Source organism: Oncorhynchus mykiss, chromosome 6 (assembly GCF_057628025.1).
Source record: "Oncorhynchus mykiss isolate SJ-2025 chromosome 6, ASM5762802v1, whole genome shotgun sequence".
Classification (NCBI taxonomy): Eukaryota; Metazoa; Chordata; class Actinopteri; order Salmoniformes; family Salmonidae; genus Oncorhynchus; species Oncorhynchus mykiss.
The window spans coordinates 6,426,776-6,449,148 of NC_143027.1; the positions used below are offsets into that span (position 1 = coordinate 6,426,776).

Below are 22,373 nucleotides of genomic sequence, written 5' to 3' on the forward strand. Positions count from 1 at the left end.
TCCTCCCCGATGTGGTAGGCTACAGAGAGAAATACACTGATCTAAAATACAGTGGGTGTGTAGTGGGTAGATATTGATGACAAAAACAACAAACAATTTAATACCGTTTTCGCACAAGGCTGTCCCGTAACAAAACGTGGAAAAAGTGAAGGGGTCTGAATACTTTCCCGAATGCACTGTATGAACGCAACATGTTGATTCCCATGTTTCATGAGCTGAAATAAAACACAAAAAGCTTATTTTTCTCAAATGTTGTGCACACATGTATTTACATCCCTGTTAGTGAATATTTCTCATTTTTCCAAGATAATCCATCCACCTGATGATGATCCTTACATAGGTGCACCTTGTGCTGGGACCAATAAATAAAAGGCCCCTCTAAAATATGCAGTTTTGTCACACAACACAATGCCACAGATGGCTCAAGTTTTGAGGGAGTGTCCAATTGGCATGCTGACTGCAGGAATGTCCAGCGGAGCTATTACCAGAGAATGTAATTTAAATTTCTCTACCATAAGCCGCCTCCAACATAGTTTTAGAGAATTTGGCAGTACGTCCAACCGGCCTCATAACCGCAGTCCATGTGTATAGCTTAATGTGGGTGTAACAGTATAACTTTAGACCGTCCCCTCGCCCATACCCGGCCGCGAACCAGGGACCCTCTGCACACTTCAACAGTCACCCTCGAAGCATCGTTACCCATCGCTCCACAAAAGCCACGGCCCTTGCAGAGCAAGGGGAACTACTCCTTCAAGGTCTCAGAGCAAGTGACGTCACCAATTGAAACGCTATTTAGCGCGCACCGCTAACTAAGCTAGCCATTTTACATCCGTTACACTGGCGAGCGGTTTGCTGACGTTAAACGTTGTGAACAGAGTGCCCCATGGTGGCGGTGGGGTTATAGTATGGACAGGCATAAGCTACCAGACAACAAACACAATTGCATTTTATAGATGGCAATTTGAATGCACAGAGATACCCTGACGAGATCCTGAGGCCCATTGTCGTGCCATTCATCCGCCGCCATCACCTCATGTTTCAGCATGATAATGAACGGCCAAATGTCACAAGGATCTGTACACAATTCCCGGAAGCAGGATTTTTTGTCTATATATTTTCTTATGTTTAGCTCACATAATATAATGTACAAGTGTGTATGAATGTGTCTGTAATAGAATAGACGTGTCAAAAACAAATCTAGACATTTATAAATGCATTTATAAATATACAGCTTCCAAAATATATTTTTTTACAATGGAGGTGTACCCAGATGGCTGCGCTGGCTTCAAAACAACGGCCCCTGTAAATCATCTAGGGATCATACACGTCATTGCTTCTATACACACACGTCACATAAAATACCATTTCAATCCACTAGAGGTTGCGTTAATCCGAAAAAGTAGGTTACGGATTTCATTGCAGTTTTGAGTCAGTCGGAAGAGCTTGGTATTTGTTCTCGTTTTGACTCTCCGGCTTCGGGACATAAATGGACAAACACGTGTCTTGAAAATGGGTAAGACGCGTCTTTTCACCCTTTAGAGCCTATATGACATATAGGCTGTGGATCAATTCGATTTGATTCCATTATCTATTATTGTATGTTATGTATGCTACTGAAAGAGAGGCAGATTGCAGTTATAACCTCCTCGCATATTCTAAATAGATGATGCTTGTTTGCATTATAGTCTCCCATTCGTTGAAACAAGTGTAAATTGTAGGCCTATTTCTTAAACGTCCATACATTTCTAGGTATACTATGGCGATCGCCTCTTTTAAGATTAGGCAATAAAAGTGACCATTGTGACTGTGTTTTCCACTAATGAGTTGAGTTGCCTTCCTGTGTGTTGGGTTGACAACTAGCTGGCTCCTGCTAGCTGGAAACAGTTTATAGAGGCAATCGGCTATCACCAGGACAGGCTTTTGTGGATCTATACAAAGATCGATCAAAAGAGGGCAAGCAACATGTTTTTTTTCTAATCCGGGTTTACAAATCATCTGATTCGCTGACTCAAATCATAGAGGAGGAATTTGACAGTTCTTATTCGACATAGAATATAAGCTTTGATCAGGTTTCCACTTCGAACAGGGAACATTAGTTTGTGTTCTCGTGCCTGACATTGTCTTATCTACCATGTTCACGAGACGATCACGTTAAATAAATATCTAGAGTCCACCGCTGATGTGTCACAAGCTGGTGAATTGAACATCCTTAACATTGTTGCAGCTCAGTGCTGGGCGCAACGTGGAAACAAAGTCCCGCTAGGCACAGACGTCAATTCAACGCAATTTCGTTGAAATTACGTGTAAACAACGTTGATTCAACCAGTGTGTGTATCTCCTGTGCTGTGTCACTTTTTCCATCAGCGTCCAGCGATAATGCCTCAACCCAAAGTCAAGCTGGTGGTGACAGGAGATGATTTTGGGTACTGTCCAAAAAGGAACCAGGGGATAGTGGATTGTTTCCAAGCCGGGGGCATTTCTAATGTGTCCCTTCTGGTTAACGCCTCCTCGGCGAAAGAAGCGACAGAACTGGCCAAAAGGTAAGTAGTAAAGTACAATGTTTACGTCCATAGCTAATAGGATGTTTAATAGCCTACTGAAAACGTACAAGATGCCCTTAAAACACAACACTTCCATGCAGCTATGACTTTTTCATAGCAGTTTAGGAGAATTTATGCTGCAGGTTGGGATAATTCACCTAGCAATTTATGAGAATTAGGTTAGGAAAAGGGTTCGGGTTAGCAGAAATGCTCTCTTAACCTGTTACGAAAAGTCACTTGTATTGAAGTGGTTTGTTTTATTATTATTTTTTAATTAATCTTTTTTTTTTTTTTTTTTTTAGATAGTCCCGATTAAATTATTCGGTTTAAAAATACAGTAACTTCCTGATAGGTGACATTCACTTCACTTTCACTTGTGTTTTTATTTATTGTGTATTGAATAATTCATAGAATCAGGAAAGGTGTTATACATTTGAAACCTCATATTTCCTGTATTTTGTCCAATCAGTGTTCTTCTCTCGCTTTAGCATGTACCAGCTCATATTATTGTTTGGCAATTCCCATCTATGATGTCAGACGCTATAGGGACTGTTTCCCGTATCCATAGACATCCTAGCCCAGGAATAAAAAGCCCTTTCAGTTGAAACTCTCTATTGATCATGTTTCCTTAGTCACAAAGACCAGGCTTACCTTGAGTCCGGAAAACTGACCCCTAATTCCCCTGATATCTTCCTCCGTAGACATCACATTCCCATCGGCCTCCATGCCAACCTCTCAGAGGGTCTACCAGTCAGCCAGGGTCTGAAACGGGGCTCCACTCTCCTCAACAAGGATGGATTCTTCCATGGGAAGATGGGTTTCAGAAAGGCATTACAGAGTGGCCTGGTCAACATGACAGAGGTAGGCTTCCTTCTTAACAACATAGTTGAGGTAGGGCAGGCATTTTTACTTTTTCATATTCGCCCATTTCCACGGTAACAGAGTGATGCTGAGACTTAGATTTGTTCCACTTTAAAATGTATGTTGAACAAAAACAGGCGTTGAGCTTCAGACCAGACTCACTCAAGTGTTGTTTAATAGCGGGTTAGCTATCAGAGTGTGATCTGATAGTGTTGTTTAATAGCGGGTTAGCTATCAGAGTGTGATCTGAGAGACTATTGTTTAATAGCGGGTTAGCTATCAGAGTGTGATCTGATAGTGTTGTTTAATAGCAGGTTAGCTATCAGAGTGTGATCTGATAGTGTTGTTTAATAGCGGGTTAGCTATCAGAGTGTGATCTGAGAGAGTGTTGTTTAATAACAGGTTAGCTATCAGAGTGTGATCTGATAGTGTTGTTTAATAGCGGGTTAGCTATCAGAGTGTGATCTGAGAGAGTGTTGTTTAATAACCTACCTAGTTGAATCAAATGAATTCTCTCTGATTTATATTAAGCTGTAAAACAGCAGTCACCTGTTTTTACAGCATAATAGTTCTATTGCAGCTTAGCCCACACTGATCAGGATCCGTATTCAAAAAGAGTCTCCGAGTAGGACTGCTTATCTAGGATCAAGGCACCCTTGTACCCAGCCTGGGTACCAGTCTGTTTATGAGATATCATTCCTCTCCTTGTCATGCTAAACACAGAATACAAGGAGTGGGACGTTAGCACAACAGGTCCTGGGTACCAGGCTACCTCGCACCTTCATTAGAATCTAAAAGGCAAAACTGACCTGAGATCTGCGCTCTTCATGAATACTGGCACTGATATCTTCTGTGATGGATACGGTGGTGGTTAGGGAAGTTGCATCTTGTATTGTCTGTGATGTAAGCACAGCATCTTTTGGAAGAGGGTTAGGTCAACTAGTGTGTGTGTGGAGATCTTGGTCACATTGAGTTGTAATGAGACTGAACAGGAGTTGGGAAGAGACTGAACAGGAGTTGGGAAGAGACTAAACAGGAGTTGGGAAGAGACTAAACAGGAGTTGGGAAGAGACTGAACAGGAGTTGGGAAGAGACTGAAGAGGAGTTGGGAAGAGACTGAAGAGGAGTTGGGAAGAGACTGTACAGGAGTTGGGAAGAGACTGTACAGGAGTTGGGAAGAGACTGAACAGGAGTTGGGAAGAGACTGAACAGGAGTTGGGAAGAGACTGAACAGGAGTTGGGAAGAGACTGAAGAGGAGTTGGGAATTGACTGAAGAGGAGTTGGGAAGAGACTGAAGAGGAGTTGGGAAGAGACTGAAGAGGAGTTGGGAAGAGACTGAAGAGGAGTTGGGAAGAGACTGAAGAGGAGTTGGGAAGAGACTGAAGAGGAGTTGGGAAGAGACTGTACAGGAGTTGGGAAGAGACTGTACAGGAGTTGGGAAGAGACTGAAGAGGAGTTGGGAAGAGACTGAAGAGGAGTTGGGAAGAGACTGAAGAGGAGTTGGGAAGAGACTGTACAGGAGTTGGGAAGAGACTGTACAGGAGTTGGGAAGAGACACAGGATAGAAAGGAGGGTGTAAACGTGAGCATGTATGCGTTTGGATGGGGACGGACGAGGTGAAGAGCCACTGTTGCTGCTATGTTGTTTAACTGGCCCACAGCACAGCTGTGACAATATACACCATACGTCAATATGCCATATAAGAGGCTTTCAAAAAATTCACCCACCATGTTGACTTATCCAACTGTCTGATGATTTACAAAGAAATATACTCAGGAGTACCTGGTCTTTTTTTAAGTGCTTGAGGCCTTAGACTTTACAGTAAACCAAAGCAGGATCAAGTTTTCCTTAATATTCTGATTCAACTCCCTGTTTTTCATATGTGGAACTCAGGTGTTCGTTCCCGATCCACCGGGAACAGTTTTAGCGTTTTTTTTCCCCCCTTCTGTTTTGTGGAGGGTGTGTGTTTGTTCCTCGTCAGGTGTGTGTGTTTTAGCTGTACACTATCCCTAGGGGGTGTATTTGTCCCTCAAACTGGATTTAAAAAAATGTATTTTACCTTTATTTTACTAGGCAAGTCAGTGAAGAACAAATTCTTATTTTCAATGACGGCCTACGAACAGTGGGTTAACTGCCTGTTTAGGGGCAGAATGACAGATTTGTACCTTGTCAGCTCTGGGATTTGAACTTGCGCTCCTAACCACTAGGCTACCCTGCCGCCCCAATGGTATATTTGCACTCTCTCTGTGGCACATGGTTATCTTTCAGGTGTGTACTTTCACATTGTGTGTGTGTTTCTGTGTGTGTGTGTGTGTCAGGTGGAGCTGGAGCTGAGGGCTCAGGTGAGGCTGTTTGGAGAGCTGATGGGTTATCTGCCCTGTCACATGGATGGGCACCAACACATTCATGTGTTGCCAGGTATGATGTCATAAAACCACTAGAAAGGTCTGTGTGTGTGTTCTTATGCTCATTGCGAAAAACATTTTATTGTGAGAGGTCTTACCCAATAGGACTGTGCGTGTGTGTTCACCAATGTTCATTCATCTGAACTTCAACCACGTCTTCCCCCTCTGACTGACATACTCTGAACCTCAACCACGTCTTCCCCCTCTGACTGACATACTCTGAACCTCAACCACATCTTCCCCCTCTGACTGACATACTCTGAACCTCCACCACGTCTTCCCCCTCTGACTGACATACTCTGAACCTCCACCACGTCTTCCCCCTCTGACTGACATACTCTGAACCTCAACCACATCTCCCCCTCTGACTGACATACTCTGAACCTCAACCACGTCTTCCCCCTCTGACTGACATACTCTGAACCTCAACCACATCTTCCCTCTGACTGACATACTCTGAACCTCAACCACGTCTTCCCCCTCTGACTGACATACTCTACTGAGAACACTCTGATGACACCGCGGAACTCTTCCTCTTCATTGTCATGAAGCACATGACCCCGGGTTTATTTTTACATCACACGATGAGTCACAGAATCATGTGGTTTTGTTAAATGGTTGTTAGGTGATCTAATGGAGATGAATACATGAACCGTTGTTTACAGGGCAAGGAGGGGAAAGGGCCCCGCCTTCAGTTTTAAATGAGGTTACCACTGCTGGTTTAATAAAACTCGTTTATTTAACCACTAGTGGTGGTAATTCCTTTTTTTTTCTTCATTTGAATATGTGTGGCTTTTGACCACGTCGTTGTCATAAGGGCATTGGTGACACTTGATACTCTCGGTTTAAAGGTAGTTTATAGACTATTAATTAGTTAATAGAGCAGTAGTAAATGGTTATATCTCATGATTAAAATATAACTGATGGTTAAAATTGTGATTGTCATTTTAATGCTTGACAAATCTGAATCGGAAATGGTTGCCTATCTGATTTACGTGTGTGCCTATTTTTTTAATTTTTTTTATTTAACCTTCATTTAACCAAGCAAGTCAGTTAAGAACAAATTCTCATTTACAACGACGGCCAACCAAAAGGCAAAAGGCCTCCTGCGGGGCCGGAGGCTGGGATTATACATAAATATATATAAATACAGGACAAAACACACATCACGACAAGAGAGACAACACAACACTGCGTAAAGAGAGACCTAAGACAACAACACAACACAACACTACATAAAGAGAGACAACACAACACTACATAAAGAGAGACAACACAACACTGCGTAAAGAGAGACAACACAACACTACATAAAGAGAGACAACACTACACTACATAAAGAGAGACAACACAACACTACATAAAGAGAGACAACACAACATAAAGAGAGACAACACAACATAGAGAGACAACACTACATAGAGACAACACTACATAAAGAGAGACAACACTACATAGAGAGACAACACTACATAGAGAGACAACACTACATAAAGAGAGACAACACTACATAAAGAGAGACAACACTACATAAAGAGAGACAACACAACACTACATAAAGAGAGACAACACTACACTACATAAAGAGAGACAACACAACACTACATAAAGAGAGACAACACAACACTACATAAAGAGAGACACCACAACACTACATAAAGAGAGACAACACTACACTACATAAAGAGAGACAACACTACATAGAGAGACAACACTACATAGAGAGACAACACTACATAGAGAGACAACACTACATAGAGAGACAACACTACATAGAGAGACAACACTACATAAAGAGAGACAACACAACACTACATAAAGAGAGACAACACTACATAGAGAGACAACACTACATAGAGAGACAACACTACATAGAGAGACAACACTACATAGAGAGACAACACTACATAAAGAGAGACAACACAACACTACATAAAGAGAGACAACACAACACTACATAAGGAGAGACAACACTACATAAGGAGAGACAACACTACATAAGGAGAGACAACACTACATAAAGAGAGACAACACAACACTACATAAGGAGAGACAACACTACATAAAGAGAGACAGCAACACAACAAGACAACAACATGGTAGCAACACGACATGACAACAACATGGTAGCTACACGACATGACAACAACATTGCGTGTGTGTCAGAGGTGTGCGAGGTGTTTGCCCAGGTGCTGTCTGACTGTGGGATCTCCTACACACGTGTTCCTGTGGAGCGTGGGCTACACTCGTGTCCCTGGCTGTCCCCTGTCCTCAGAGACTTCTACATGCAGGTAGAGAAGGACGCTCTGCAGTCTATCCCCGTGTTCAGACGACATGGCATCAGGTAGGAGACGCGCTGAAATCCCTGTAGAATGTCATGAGAATCTCTTCATGATCCACACTGTTTACAGTAAAGCCCGGTACGGTATTAGAGAGGTGGCATGTTCCTTTTAGACTAGACACTTGAAGATTACCTTGAGGCACATATGGTGATATTATTTTCCTGTTCGTCTCAGTCGTCCTGGGGACTTCAATCATGCAATGAGAGGATAGTGTTTTTGTTTCTCTCGGGTACGGTTAAAAGTTTAATATTTCCATGAGCTGAAAATGACCTTCCTCTTCTATCCTCTCTCTCTCTCTCTCTCTCTCTCTCTCACTCTCACTCTCACTCTCACTCTCACTCACTCACTCACTCACTCACTCACTCACTCACTCACTCACTCACTCAGATGGCCTGATGTCTATCTAGGTTTGACCACCATGGGTCACAACATGTCGGTCCCCAACCTCCGACGAGCCTTCAGCCATGCCCTGGAACGAGACCTGAATGTCTCACTGTCGCCCCCTGGGGGTGAAAGTAAAAACAGGACAAACACCACGGAGCAGCCCGTGCTGACGGCAGAGCTCATGGTGCACCCTGGGTACCCCAGCCACCCCCAGGAGGGCGGGTGTGGGGAGGGGCCGGACGACTTCTCCCAGTCGGCTGACAGGCAGCAGGAGTTGACCACCCTGAAGGACCCAGCCCTACTGGCCTTCTACACCCAGGAGAGAGTCCAACTCTGTGCCTTCAGGGACCTCTGAGGCCCCTACACCCCTCGCCCTCAGGGGTAGGGTTGTTGAATTCCCAAAACTTTTATCTGGTGTTTCATAAATCTCAATTGAAGAATTACAGGTTTGAAGATTGCTGCTTATTCCCAGAATTCTCCAAATGGGATTTTTTTTTTTAAACCCAGAGCATTTTGGGAAAGTTTTGTGATCCTACCTCTGAGTCCCCCACTCAGGGGTCACATTCCAATATCCACACTTACTGCCACACTATCTATCCAATACATGGCTTCCCGATGCCGGTGGGAGGAGCTATAGGAGGACAGGCTCGTTGTAATGGCCGGAATAGAATGGAATCAAACCTGGATTCTATATGTTTGATGTGTTCGGTACCATTCCATTATTCCATTCCAACCATTACAATGAGCCCGTCCTCCTATAGCTCCTCCCACCGGCCCCCTCTAATGGCTTTGTTCTGAGTATTTAGAACACATTTCCAATACATTGCTTCATTCTGAGTGATAAGCTTGGGTAGATATTGGAATGGGACTCCTCTGCTGCTCTTTCATTGGTGCAACCTTACCTCCAAACCACCAGGCGGCGCCACTATTTTCTGTGAAGCACAATCCTATTTTTTGACAGTGTTTATTGCAGACAAGGCAGTTGTTTTCCAATCATCTCAGGTGAGAGAGACAAGCACAAAAATCACTATGCTCTCTCTCATCCCAAAGCGAACCTCAAAAATCAGCTGATCACACAAGAAGGTGTCAACAGAAGAGTAACTGCCAAAAGAGCATGGCCCAAATAGGGCTTGCCTATAGCATATTATATTTTAAACATGGCCATGTAGTCTATCTAGGTCTTTAATGTCCTTGTTTTAAAAGAACAATCCTGTATATATTTCTTAATTTGTGTCACACTATTTATTTAATGATGTTCTTAGGATATCACAAGAAGCAGAATGGTCTGAAATGCCCAACTGACTATAATGGCTGTATGAATAAATGAAATGTGACAGAAAACCTAATTCTTGCATGGAGTATTTTGGTTTGAAATGAGGGTTTCCTACGTTTTGAAGCGTTACAGGACTCATCTGCTACTGTGGGGGGGGGGAAATAGGTTACTAAAAGGTGAGTCAGGACTCGGTAGTATCATGTCTTACAACGTTTTTGTTGTTGTTGTTATTTACTTGGTTGGTTCCGACGAGTAACCCCTCAATCACTTTTAATCACAGTATATGAAAATCGTTTTTCCAACCAAAAAGCAACGTAAGTAAAGTCGATGCACCCAATATTAATGGACTCAAAAGTAAATTCAAACGGAGTCATTTAGCTACACACAGACCCTGTAAAGAGACTTTGTGGTTACGCAGAAGCAGCTGGGGGGGGGGGGGGGGGGGGGGGGCTAGAGCTACTCATGTCACCCATGGCTAGTTGAACACCGACCTCTTCATTGACAAAATACTGAAACATCAATCCATGGACGAGTCAGTGCCGCCACATTTTCATTTGTGTCAAAATCAAACAAAAGCTATTGTGTAAATTCAGCAGACCATGGTGTGAAGTGCTTTTTAGGGCCCTCTAATGAAAAAAAATAAATAAACGTATCATTATTGCCGTCTTTGGTTTTTCACAAGCACCGTTTTTTCCCCGTCGCTATTGTTCCAGTCACACGTTCCGCGTCCCAAGTAGAACCCACTGAGATATTATAATGGAGAACGCGTCCAAGATGTTCGACTACTATTTTAAAGGTAATCTACTCACGTTTGCATAATCTTACTCATGAAAATCAATATCCAGGTTGCATCCGGTTTATACTTAAGCAATAAGGCACGGAGGGGTGTGGTATATGGCCAAACACAGCGTGTCATGCATAAGAACAGCCCTTGGCCTTGATATATTGGCCGTATGCCACAACCCTCCCCCCCACCCCCCAGGTGACTTATTGCTATTATAAACTAGTTACCAACTAATTAGAACAGTAAAAAATACATGTTTTGTCATACCCGTGGTATAAGGTCTGATATACCACAGCTGTCAACCAATCAGCATTCAGGGCTCGAACCAACCAGCCAGTTTATAAAGACCATTATCACATGCGCACTAGCACTCAGTGTGCACAGGGAGCAGTGTACCACGGCATGGAAAAACATTGTAGACATTGGATGAATATAAATTGTTTCATATCTTTAGCAGTGAGTGAAATTTGGCCTCAGCAATTAATTGACTAATTCAATGGATGTTTTGCGCACAAAGGTGATGACTAAAATAGTCTTATTAGGAATTTTCTAATCTGATTTCCCGAGTGATGCACGGGTTGACTCATAACCCCCAGTCCCTGCAGTTAATATCCGTGGGTGGCGGGTTTAGGGTCATGAAATATTATTGTGTGTATGAAGGGCGGGTTGAATAAAGAGAGAACAATACCTTAAGAAATATATTATTGTGCAACTTAAATCTGTTGGCTACATTGAGATTGTTTAATGTAATTACTTTTGGCTATAGGCTAGCGCATGGATGCTCGATAACTGTAGGCTCGCCAAATAGCCTTGCAGCCAATCGGCAAATGATTTTGGGAACGGGCAGAAAAAAATGTATGTTATTCCATGGAGGAGAAAAAAAGGACAATGTCTGAGTTTAATTCAATAAGAGAAAAGCTGTGAAATGGAGAGTTGAAAATAAAGAGAAAAGGGAGGGTCAGAAAAGTAATATCCGGGAAATATTAGGTGAAGTGGTAAAATAGGAAGATGGCAGTGCTACTGTATGTGTGCTGATTGTGAGGCGCTATTGTGAAGTGGAAACGTCTAGGAGCAACAACGGCTCAGCCACAAGGTGGTAGGCAACACATGCTCACAGAAAGTGTGTAGAGCCTAAAAATTGTCTGTCCTCGATTACAACACTCAATACCAAGTTCCAAATTGCTTTTGGAAGCAACGTCAGCACAAGAGGTGTTCACCGGGAGCTTCATGAAATGGGTTAACATGGCTGGGCAGCCGCACACAAGCCTAAGATCACCATGCAAAGGTTCAGCTGGAGTGGTGTGACGCTCGCTGCCATTGGACTGGAAACGCGTTCTCTGGAGTGATGAATGATGCTCCACCATCTGGCAGTCTGACGGACAAATCTGGGTTTGGCGGATGCCAGGAGAACACTACCTGCCCCAATGCATGGTGCAAACTGTAAAGTTTGGTGGATGAGAAATAATTAGTTCCAGTGAAGGGAGATCTTAATGCTACAACATACAATGACATTCTAGATGATTCTGTGCTTCCAACTTTGTGGCAACAGTTTGGAGAAGGGCCGTTCCTGTTTCAGCATAAAAATGACCCCGAGCACAAAGCGAGGTTCATACATAAATGGTTTGTCAAGATCAGTGTGGAAGCATGACTGTCCTGCACAGAGCCCTGACCTCAACCCTATCGAACACCTTTGGGATGAATTGGTACGCCAACTGCGAGCCAGGCCTAATGGCCCAACATCAGTGCCTGACCTGACTAATGTTCTTGTGGCTGAATGGAAGGACATCCACAAATGAATACATACCATATGAAACGTAGCAAATCATACCACCCTGCATACAACCCTGCTTGCTTCTGAAGCTAAGCAGGGTTGGTCTTGGTCAGTTCCTGGATGGGAGACCAGATGCTGCTGGAAGTGGTGTTGGAGGGCCAGTAGGAGGCACTCTTTCCTCTGGTCTAAAAAAATATCCCAATGCCCCAGGGCAGTGATTGGGGATATTGCCCTGTGTTGGGTGCCGTCTTTCGGATGGGACGGGTGTCCTGGTCATTAAAGATCCCATGGCACTTATCGTAAGAGTAGGGGTGTTAACCCCTGTGTCCTGGCTAAATTCCCAATCTGGCCCTCAAACCATCACGGTCACCTAATAATCCCCAGTTTACAATTGGCTCATTCATCCCCCTCCTCTCCCCTGTAACTATTCCCCAGGTCGTTGCTGCAAATGAGAATGTGTTCTCAGTCAACTTACCTGGTAAAATAATGGATAAATAATCAAAAATAAACTAATTGGAGAGTCCCGGATTTACGTGTACTATGTTACGTCTACCCCTGAGTCCAGGTTGCTCCTTAAACCTGCTTTGTAGGATACTCTTCAGAGGGAGGTGAGCCTCTGCATCTCAAATGGAACCCCATTTCCTATGGACAACTACTATTCCCTAGTTAGAGCCCATCTGGTCTCAGGGGTAGACATAACATAGTAAATGTACATCTGGTCAAAAGTTGTTCACTTCATATGGAATTTACTTGGAATGCAAACTTTGTCTGTGGGTATGAAAGTAAGCTACAGTGATAAGCAGGCAGGGCTCTAGTACAGAATAAATCTCCTAGGTTACGTGATTGTTGCCAATCACACTGCAGGTGTTTCAGGAAGTCATCTACCATAAACATTCTTCTTCATCTAACCAATCAATAGCCTTAGACATCACATCACTGCTGAAAAGTTTCACCTAGTATTTGGCTCAGGTTTGTGTTATTTAAAAAAAAGTTAGATGTAGAAGCTGAACTGGGTGGTGTCCTATGGAGTTGTGAGTACGGCGCCCTCTAGTGGTCGGCGGTGTTGCTACACACCACACTTCTTGTTTGCCTCTTCGGGCCACCGATGTTAATGTAAGCTCCAACTTTGTGCTATGTCCATTGTTTCTGGATGTGAAATAGACAAGACACTACTATCATGGAGATTTCACTCATAATCTATAGCTGAATACCTTTGCGTGATGTCATTCTTACCGAAAACTTTCTGTTTCACGTCTAGATCCTGAATTCAAACACATTCACTCAGACCGGAGACTTCACTCGTTATCTGTTGCTGCGAGTGGTGACACTCGCGCCTTTCCCCCTTCACATCTACAGTATATCCTGGCTGGGACTGCAGATGAAAAATGAGCCGGCTGGTTAAACCTGGCACTATCCCTGTAAAACGATACGTAAATCACACTCCCAAAGCATCCATTCACCCAGACAATGAGACCAAATGGTTAGCCATCTTTATTATGAAACATTGGACCAAATCACACAGCTGTTACACTGCTCCAGTCCCCTGTCCTGTTTTACACCCTACTGGCAGACAGACAATTAGAGAGACAGCCCTCTCCCAGCTCAATATAAACAATAAGAGACAGCCCTCTCCCAGCTCAATATAAAGGCGCCTGTTATAACAGTCTCTGTGCGTCTCTGTTCAAAACCAGTCTGTGTTTGAAATAGCATCTTATTCCATATATAGCGCACTACTGATGACCAGGACACACAGGGTTATGGTTACAAGTACAGCACTATGTAAGGAATAGGGTGCCATTTTCGCCCCAACCCGGTCTTTAGACTCCACCTGGCACTGCCCCGACAGACAGTTCACTAAGTCCCTTGTTACAGTGGATATATCGGCCACTGATTTGATATATTCATGTCAAGTCTCTCACGATGACACAAGATTTGGTTTGCGGTGCTAAGATTATTTTTGGCCTATATATATGAGAGAGAGAGACAGAGAGACAGAGAGACAGAGAGAGAGAGAGAGAGGAGGTGGGGTTCTGATTTTGCGTGTGACCACGAGCAGACAGGAGAGCAGACTTAAAGCCAATTTATGCTTGATTCCGAAAAGGTGGTCGGAGGCGCTGTATGGAGGAGGGTGTGATGCAATTGTGGAGCCAAGCAGAGGCCAAATTGAGCTCCACACCGCATTCACCGCGCGCCACCCAAATGTTGTAACAGTTCCTTATAGCTCCGCATTGACCTGATTGGTTGATATTAAGTGGGGGGGTGGGAGGTCCTGTATAAACACAAACTCACTTCCTTGACAACAGCTCTGCAAAGGAAGTATACATGCCCTGGCTTTAGAAGCTGTATCTCAGTAAATGCTGTGTGGCCACTGCAGAGCTTTTTTACAGGAAACAAACTGTACGGTGTCACTACTATTTCTACCTCCCACTGTCTTGAGATGGCAAACTGGTATCTAAAATGTGTATAGGAGAAAAGTTAGAACCCAAGACACACAGCATGGTGGGAACGGTAGAACCAGTGGGTGGGGGTATACAACCACATTATAACACAAGAGGGAGATGTTTTAAGTCGGAATGGCACTTCTGCCTATAAAGCAAAAAAAACGAACCAGAAGGAAGAATAAGACCATCTAATGCAAAGAGGGGCATCTTTCAAAACATTTTGGACTGGTGAAGGGGAGTGTGAACGATGATCATCTCCGGTCAATTGCACTTGTAATTCATTACAATATTAGGGTATTATCAGTGGCCATTTTGTGTCTGTCTGCTCAGTGGGCTGGCTTCAAGCCGAGGGGAAGGACAACTGAGAGAGGGCTTGTTCCACAGAATACAGTGCAACTTCAGAAGCAGAGAAGTCCAAGGGAAAACATTTCAGCACACACTTCCAGGGCCTAGCAAGCTATGAGAGAGAGGTTGTTTGTTTTAGTAAGACATGCCATTTAGGGTTGATAGAAAACAAGATGAGACTAGAGAACAGAACAAAGAAAGTAAAGGATAACCACAACTTTTTCTTCTGTCAGAAAGATCTCCTTCCAGAAGTGAGGAGAAAGGTCTACAATACTCAAGCAGTGATTTCTTGTTTTCCCCACCCCAATTTTTTTAAACATTTTTTTTTTCTCCCTCCTTAGTTCTCCATATTTAACATGGACATTCTAACCACTTATTTTTTCTTGTCTTTTTCATTTTTCATATTTTAATTTAAGAAAATAGTATAAAGTTAGTAGCGGATCGATCGATCGATCGCCAGGAGGAGAAACCGGTCTGATCCAGAGTCCTGCGAAGATGGTGGGGCTGCAGCCACACGCGGAGGTGAGGCTAGGGCTGCTCCCGGGCTGCTAGGATGATGTGTGTGTGTGTGTGGGGAGATGGGGAGGAGAGAGGGGGAAGGTACAGAGAGGAGGGAGGAGAACAGAGACTTTCAGTTGGGGAGAGGAGAGAGAGAGAGAGGGCTACAAACTGGTCAGGTAATCAGTCCATTGGTCTCTTTTCTCCATGTTTCTTTGTAAACTCTTCTGCGTTCTTAAAGAATTTTTTCCGGTCCTTTGAGTATTCTTCTGCTAGGTCTGCCCTCAGGGGGTGCTCTGGCTGGGGGTCGTTCACCAACGCAATCAGGGACTGAATTACTGCAGAATAGACAAAACAGTCAGTCACGAATTACTGCAGAATAGATAAGACAAACAACCAATCATGACATTGCAGAAACTGAATCAGTGCAGAATGAACAGATTATTTTTCCTTTTTTGACTAAAGAAGCAAATTACTACCTCAACAGAAAGTTCAACAATTAAACTGACACACAAAGGAAAATGAGCCACGACATTGAAGTAGAATACTTGACTGATTCATGCTCCCTTTCTCTTTCACTTCAGTCATTTGATCAGGTTCTACTGTCCAGCGTCAGGGTATCATGCCCAGTGTATCACGCCCAGCGTCAGGGTATCATGTCATGGTATCACGCCCAGCGTCAGGGTATCATGCCATGGTATCACGCCCAGCGTCAGGGTATCATGCCATGGTATCACGCCCAGCGTCAGGGTATCATGCCATGGTATCGCGCCCAGCGTCAGGGTATCATGCCATGGTATCACGCCCAGCGTCAGGGTATCATGCCCAGTGTATCACGCCCAGAGTCAGGGTATCATGCCATGGTATCACGCCCAGAGTCAGGGTATCATGCCATGGTATCACGCCCAGAGTCAGGGTATCATGCCCAGTGTATCACGCCCAGCGTCAGGGTATCATGCCATGGTATCACGCCCAGCGTATCATGCCATGGTATCACACCCAGCGTATCATGCCATGGTATCACGCCCAGCATATCATGCCATGGTATCACGCCCAGCGTCAGGGTATCATGCCATGGTATCACGCCCAGCGTCAGGGTATCATGCCATGGTATCACGCCCAGCGTCAGGGTATCATGCCATGGTATCACGCCCAGTGTCAGGGTATCATGCCATGGTATCACGCCCAGCGTCAGGGTATCATGCCATGGTATCACACCCAGCGTATCATGCCATGGTATCACACCCAGCATATCATGCCATGGTATCACGCCCAGCATATCATGCCATGGTATCACGCCCAGCGTCAGGGTATCATGCCATGGTATCACGCCCAGCGTCAGGGTATCATGCCATGGTATCACGCCCAGCGTCAGGGTATCATGCCATGGTATCACGCCCAGCGTCAGGGTATCATGCCATGGTATCACACCCAGCGTCAGGGTATCATACCAGCGCCCAGCGTCAGGGTATCATGCCAGTGTCAGGGTATCATGCCAGTGTATCACACCCAGCGTCAGGGTATCATGCCCAGTGTCAGTGTATCATGCCAGCGTCAGGCTATCACGCCCAGCGTCAGGTTGTCATGACAGCGTATCATGCCAGCATCAGGGTATCATGCCAGCGTCAGGGTATCATGCCTAGTTTATCATGCCAGTGTATCACTCCCAGCGTCAGGTTATCACTCCCAGCGTCAGGTTATCACTCCCAGCGTCAGGTTATCACTCCCAGCGTCAGGTTATCACTCCCAGCGTCAGGTTATCACTCCCAGCGTCAGGTTATCACTCCCAGCGTCAGGTTATCACTCCCAGCGTCAGGTTATCACTCCCAGCGTCAGGTTATCACTCCCAGCGTCAGGTTATCACTCCCAGCGTCAGGTTATCACTCCCAGCGTCAGGTTATCACACCCAGCATCAGGTTATCACTCCCAGCGTCAGGTTATCACTCCCAGCGTCAGGTTATCACACCCAGCGTCAGGTTATCACGCCCAGCGCCAGGGTATCACGCCCAGCGTCAGGTTATCACGCCCAGCGTGTCATGCAAGCGTCAGGGTATCATGCCAGCGTCAGGTTATCACGCCCAGCGCCAGGGTATCACGCCCAGCGCCAGGGTATCACGCCCAGCGCCAGGGTATCACGCCCAGCGCCAGGGTATCACGCCCAGCGTCAGGTTATCACGCCCAGCGTCAGGGTATCACGCCCAGCGCCAGGGTATCACGCCCAGCGTCAGGGTATCATGCCAGCGTCAGGTTATCACGCCCAGCGTCAGGGTATCATGACAGAGTGTCATGCAAGCGTCAGGGTATCAATCAGTGGTACGGTATCATGTCAGAGTCAGTGTATTGTGTCAGTGTATCATTTGGGTTGGCAGGTAGCCTAGTGGTTAGAGCATTGGTCCAGTAACCGAAAGGTTGCTGGACCGAATCCCTGAGCTGACAAGGTAAAAATCAGGCAGTTAACCCACTGGTCCCCGGTAGGCCGTTATTGTAAATAAGAATTTGTTCTTAACTGACTTGCCTATATAAAAAAAGGTACAGAAATATAATAATGTAAGTATTGCAGCATAATTTACATTATATGCAAATTATAGAGGTGTGTGTGTGTGTGAGACCCACCTTGGTCAGTTTTGGTTGCTGGTTTCCAGTTCTCTGCGCTAATGACAGGCAGACACACCTGTCCCTTCTCGTCGATGTTGGGGTGGTAGATCTTCGTCTTGAACGTGATCTTGGGGGGCTTGAAGGGGTACTCGGCGGGGAAGATTAATTCAATCCTGAAAGCTCCCTTGTCATAAGGAGCGTTGTCCTGGAGGAGTAATGTGTAGAAAATAAACCATGGTTAGTTAGTGTGACAATGACCATATCCAAGGAGCATCTCTTATGACTGTGTTATGACATTTAATACATGTAACAGTGTGATGTAATAGTCCTTCTAGAACCAGAACACAGAGACTTCTGTGATGTAATAGTCCTTCTAGAACCAGAACATGGAGACTTCTGTGGTGTAATAGTCCTTCTAGAACCAGAACATAGAGACTTCTGTGATGTAATAGTCCTTCTAGAACCAGAACATAGAGACTTCTGTGATGTAATAGTCCTTCTAGAACCAGAACATAGAGACTTCTGTGATGTAATAGTCCTTTTAGAACCAGAACATAGAGACTTCTGTGATGTAATAGTCCTTCTAGAACCAGAACATAGAGACGTCTGTGATGTAATAGTCCTTCTAGAACCAGAACATAGAGACTTCTGTGATGTAATAGTCTACATGAGAGAATTGTGAAGCCATGAATCAATGACGAGAATAAGACCACTTACAGGGACAATGAGACCTTGCCAGGTCAGTATGTTGGATTCATCCACTTGAATGTTTCTGAAGTTTTTCATTCCAGACTTGCGAATCTCTTCAAGTTCCTGAAAGAGGAGAGAGAGAAACATCATGATATGTTAAGGCCCCTCCAACGACTCTGTTGATGGTAATGTACAATCCTTCCAAGGATTGTGGCTGAGTAACCTTCCGAAATCCCTACATTGAGTCTGATGTCAATCAAGTAATAAATAGAGAGATAGATAAATAGACAGATAAAATAAATAAATAAAATTGAGAGGTGGCTGCTTGTGAGGCATCTGTGTCAGTCAATGACAGCTCATCTGGTATTGACATGTCTTGTAATTGTAAACAAAACTGAAACCCAGACAGACAATTGTGTGCTTGTCATGTTACTGTCTGGACAGACAACATACTAATAATGAATGTTTGGTTTGGTCCACAGAATTCATTTAGCTTGCTTGTTTATTGTTTATTAGATACATTTTTTTTAAAATATCTAATAATAGTGTATGAATGTAGGTTTTGTTTCCTGCTGCAAACCAAGATGAGCTCATGAAATAATTGACTCATGTCACGGTGCAGTTTTCTACAATGACGTCGTGTATCTTGATAGCCAGCTATGGCTCTATCTATCTATCTATACATACAACTGGAGTGGTACCCAGGCGGTTACAAAACCCAAGATGATTGCATTTTCTTTGGCAGTTGATTTAAATGGTTACTGTTTGCTAGTTAGCTAAGCTCTGGATAAGTCGCATGTATAAACCGGGTAACTTGAATAATTGACTCATGTCATGGTGCAGTTTAGGACGATAATAAGATAGTGTCTGAGTTGTACTGAATGATGACCGAGCCCTTGATAACCCTTTAAAACAACGGGACAGTGAGGTTGTGCTTCGTGTGAGTCACAAAATAAGGCGAAACATCATTTCCCATGTAGCTGAGGCAATTTTGGGTAGCTACTAGCTAACCTAAAGTAGCAAACAGCGTAGGCAGATCTGTTACGGAAATAACTCACTACGCGGTATTTCTAGCCATCACAAGGTTGTGATAAAACATAAATTGATCGGTTTCAATGTTAGTTTTTAACCCTTTAAAACATCGAGACAATGAGGTTGTGCATCGTGTGAGTCACAAATAATACGAAATATAATTTCTCCATTTAGTTAGTTGGGTAACTACTAGTTATCTAGCTAATCTAAAACCAGGAGCCATAAAAAACCCAGGACAGCTCCGTAAAGGAAATAGTTAACTAGTTAGCTACGATAGTAGCCATCGCGCGGTTATAATACACAGAAATTGATCGGTGTAAATGTTGTTTGTACATTTTCCGGAGATTGGTGTCAATACTAAGCATGAGCAAGCAACGTCGCAGACTAGTTTCCCTGCTGTTCCCGGTCTCTCAATCTTCTCTGGCCCTGCCGGTGCTTTCCTAACCGGTTTTATGCTCGCTGGCCTAGTTTGTGAAAGAGACTGTCTTCTCGCCTTTAGCGGGACTTCCAACACTTCTGGATCAAATACAATTTAGGACAACAATAAGATATCGTGACTGAGTCGTACTGAATAATGACCAAGCCCTTAGATAGACCATTCTGACTTTAAAAAAAATTATGGATAGATGTATGAAAATAGAGTTATCATGATATTTACCTTGTGCAGTCTCCTGCTCGCCGCCATCTTGCATCTACTGTGTGTTCCCAGAATACAACGCGGCGACTTGTCTTGGGGTCGCAGTTCCAAAAAGGCAATAAAAAAAGTATGGGACAAATTACCCCCAACATTGTTATTCTCTTTAGCGTGTGTTATATGACTCATTTTAGAATACTAAAGAGGCCAACCCACTTATTTTTTTTCTGTTGTTGATGGCAAATTTGGAAACATTCAAACCAACAAAGGTTTTAGAAGCTACCAGAAACGTCTCATTTATTGTTTGGCTTATGCATTGATTAGTCAAAAGCCTTGATTCTGAAAACACCCTTATTGTACACTGCAGTGTAGCCCATATAAACAGCTCAAAACTCTCCCGTTGGCTACGATACCAATTAAGCATATTCATTCCCTGGACTTGTATTTGTAGTATTGTAATGAAACAGGCAGGGAGCAGGTCTCGAACCCTCGACCTTCGAACCCGAGGTCCGGCGCGCTATCGACTGTGCCGCAAAAGCAGAGAGTCGATTTCCGCGCTTAGAAACCCAGGGTCGTTGCAGTATCAAATGAAAAAGGTGTGTCCGGTTCAGACATTTTTTAAATGTAACTAGACAAGTCAGTTAAGAACAAATTCTTAATTACAATGACGGCCTAGGAACAGTGGGTTAACTAACTACTAGCCTACCTGCGGCCCCACATAATTCATTGTGTGTGTGTGTGCGTGCGTGCGCGACTGTGTGTGTGTGTGCGTGAGTGACATTTGAATGTGACAGAGAAATACAGGCATCTCAAATGATGTTTATGGAAATAGGACATATTCAAAGTGATCATTTGTTTGAGATGGCTGTAGTTGTCTGACTGCTCAACCCGTAGCGTAGCCATTGTAAACTAGCCACTAGCGAGTGTTTTGTCAATGAATTAAATATTTCCTTTCTACCCCTCTGAATAGAATAGAACAAGTCAAGTTCTCTTGTAAACAATAACTGTGTTGTGCTATCACAACCACCCGATGCTGCTCTTACTGTTCCCCGAGCGCCGAAGACGTGAATGTCGATTATGGCAGTCCCCCGCACCTCTCTGTTTCAGAGGGGTTGGGTTAAATTTCAGTTGAACGCATTCAGTTGTGCAACTGACTAGGTATCCCCCTTTCCCTTAGTTTAAAATCAAATCACTCAACAGACACCTCCATCCACTATCTGTCTATATAGCAGAACACAACGAATGACCACTAAATATTGCTGCAGTGTTTTAAAGTACAAGCAACAACTCCCCAAACTTATATAGGAGCTGTTTTTCCAAGCCTGGTAGTATTAACCACTAGATGGCAGCAGTGGTCCCCATACTACTGCAATGATAATTGTACTGGGGTCGTAGGCTAAGGTAGTATTAACCGCTAGATGGCAGCAGTGGTCCCCATACTACTGCAATGATAATTGTACTGGGGTCGTAGGCTAAGGTAGTATTAACCGCTAGATGGCAGCAGTGGTCCCCATACTACTGCAATGATAATTGTACTGGGGTCGTAGGCTAAGGTAGTATTAACCGCTAGATGGCAGCAGTGGTCCCCATACTACTGCAATGATAATTGTACTGGGGTCGTAGGCTAAGGTAGTATTAACCACTAGATGGCAGCAGTGGTCCCCATACTACTGCAATAGTAATTGTACTGGGGTCGTAGGCTAAATTCAGATTCTACACCCCTCTCCCACTGCCTGTCATGGATTTCAAGCATTTTGCTGTTGTAAGCAAAAGTGTC

General features: G+C 44.1%; 2 protein-coding genes across 2 annotated transcripts; one reads left to right on the top strand and one right to left on the bottom strand.

The window, feature by feature from the left end:
- Positions 1-1,373: 1,373 nt before the first annotated feature.
- ydjc (YdjC chitooligosaccharide deacetylase homolog) lies at positions 1,374-9,874 on the top strand. Its single transcript, XM_021605152.3, has 6 exons — positions 1,374-1,513; positions 2,365-2,540; positions 3,242-3,401; positions 5,721-5,820; positions 7,974-8,151; positions 8,537-9,874. Exons 2-6 carry the CDS (start codon positions 2,377-2,379, stop codon positions 8,886-8,888), a joined length of 954 nt encoding a protein of 317 aa, XP_021460827.3. The 5' UTR covers positions 1,374-1,513; positions 2,365-2,376; the 3' UTR covers positions 8,889-9,874.
- Positions 9,875-13,839: 3,965 nt separating this feature from the next.
- ube2l3b (ubiquitin-conjugating enzyme E2L 3b) lies at positions 13,840-20,689 on the bottom strand. Its single transcript, XM_036979292.2, has 4 exons — positions 20,621-20,689; positions 18,958-19,053; positions 18,259-18,445; positions 13,840-15,983 (listed from the first exon to the last, which is right to left on the bottom strand). The coding sequence occupies exons 1-4, from the start codon at positions 20,645-20,647 to the stop codon at positions 15,829-15,831; spliced, it is 465 nt and encodes a 154-aa protein (XP_036835187.1). The 5' UTR covers positions 20,648-20,689; the 3' UTR covers positions 13,840-15,828.
- Between the last annotated feature and the right edge of the window lie 1,684 nt (positions 20,690-22,373).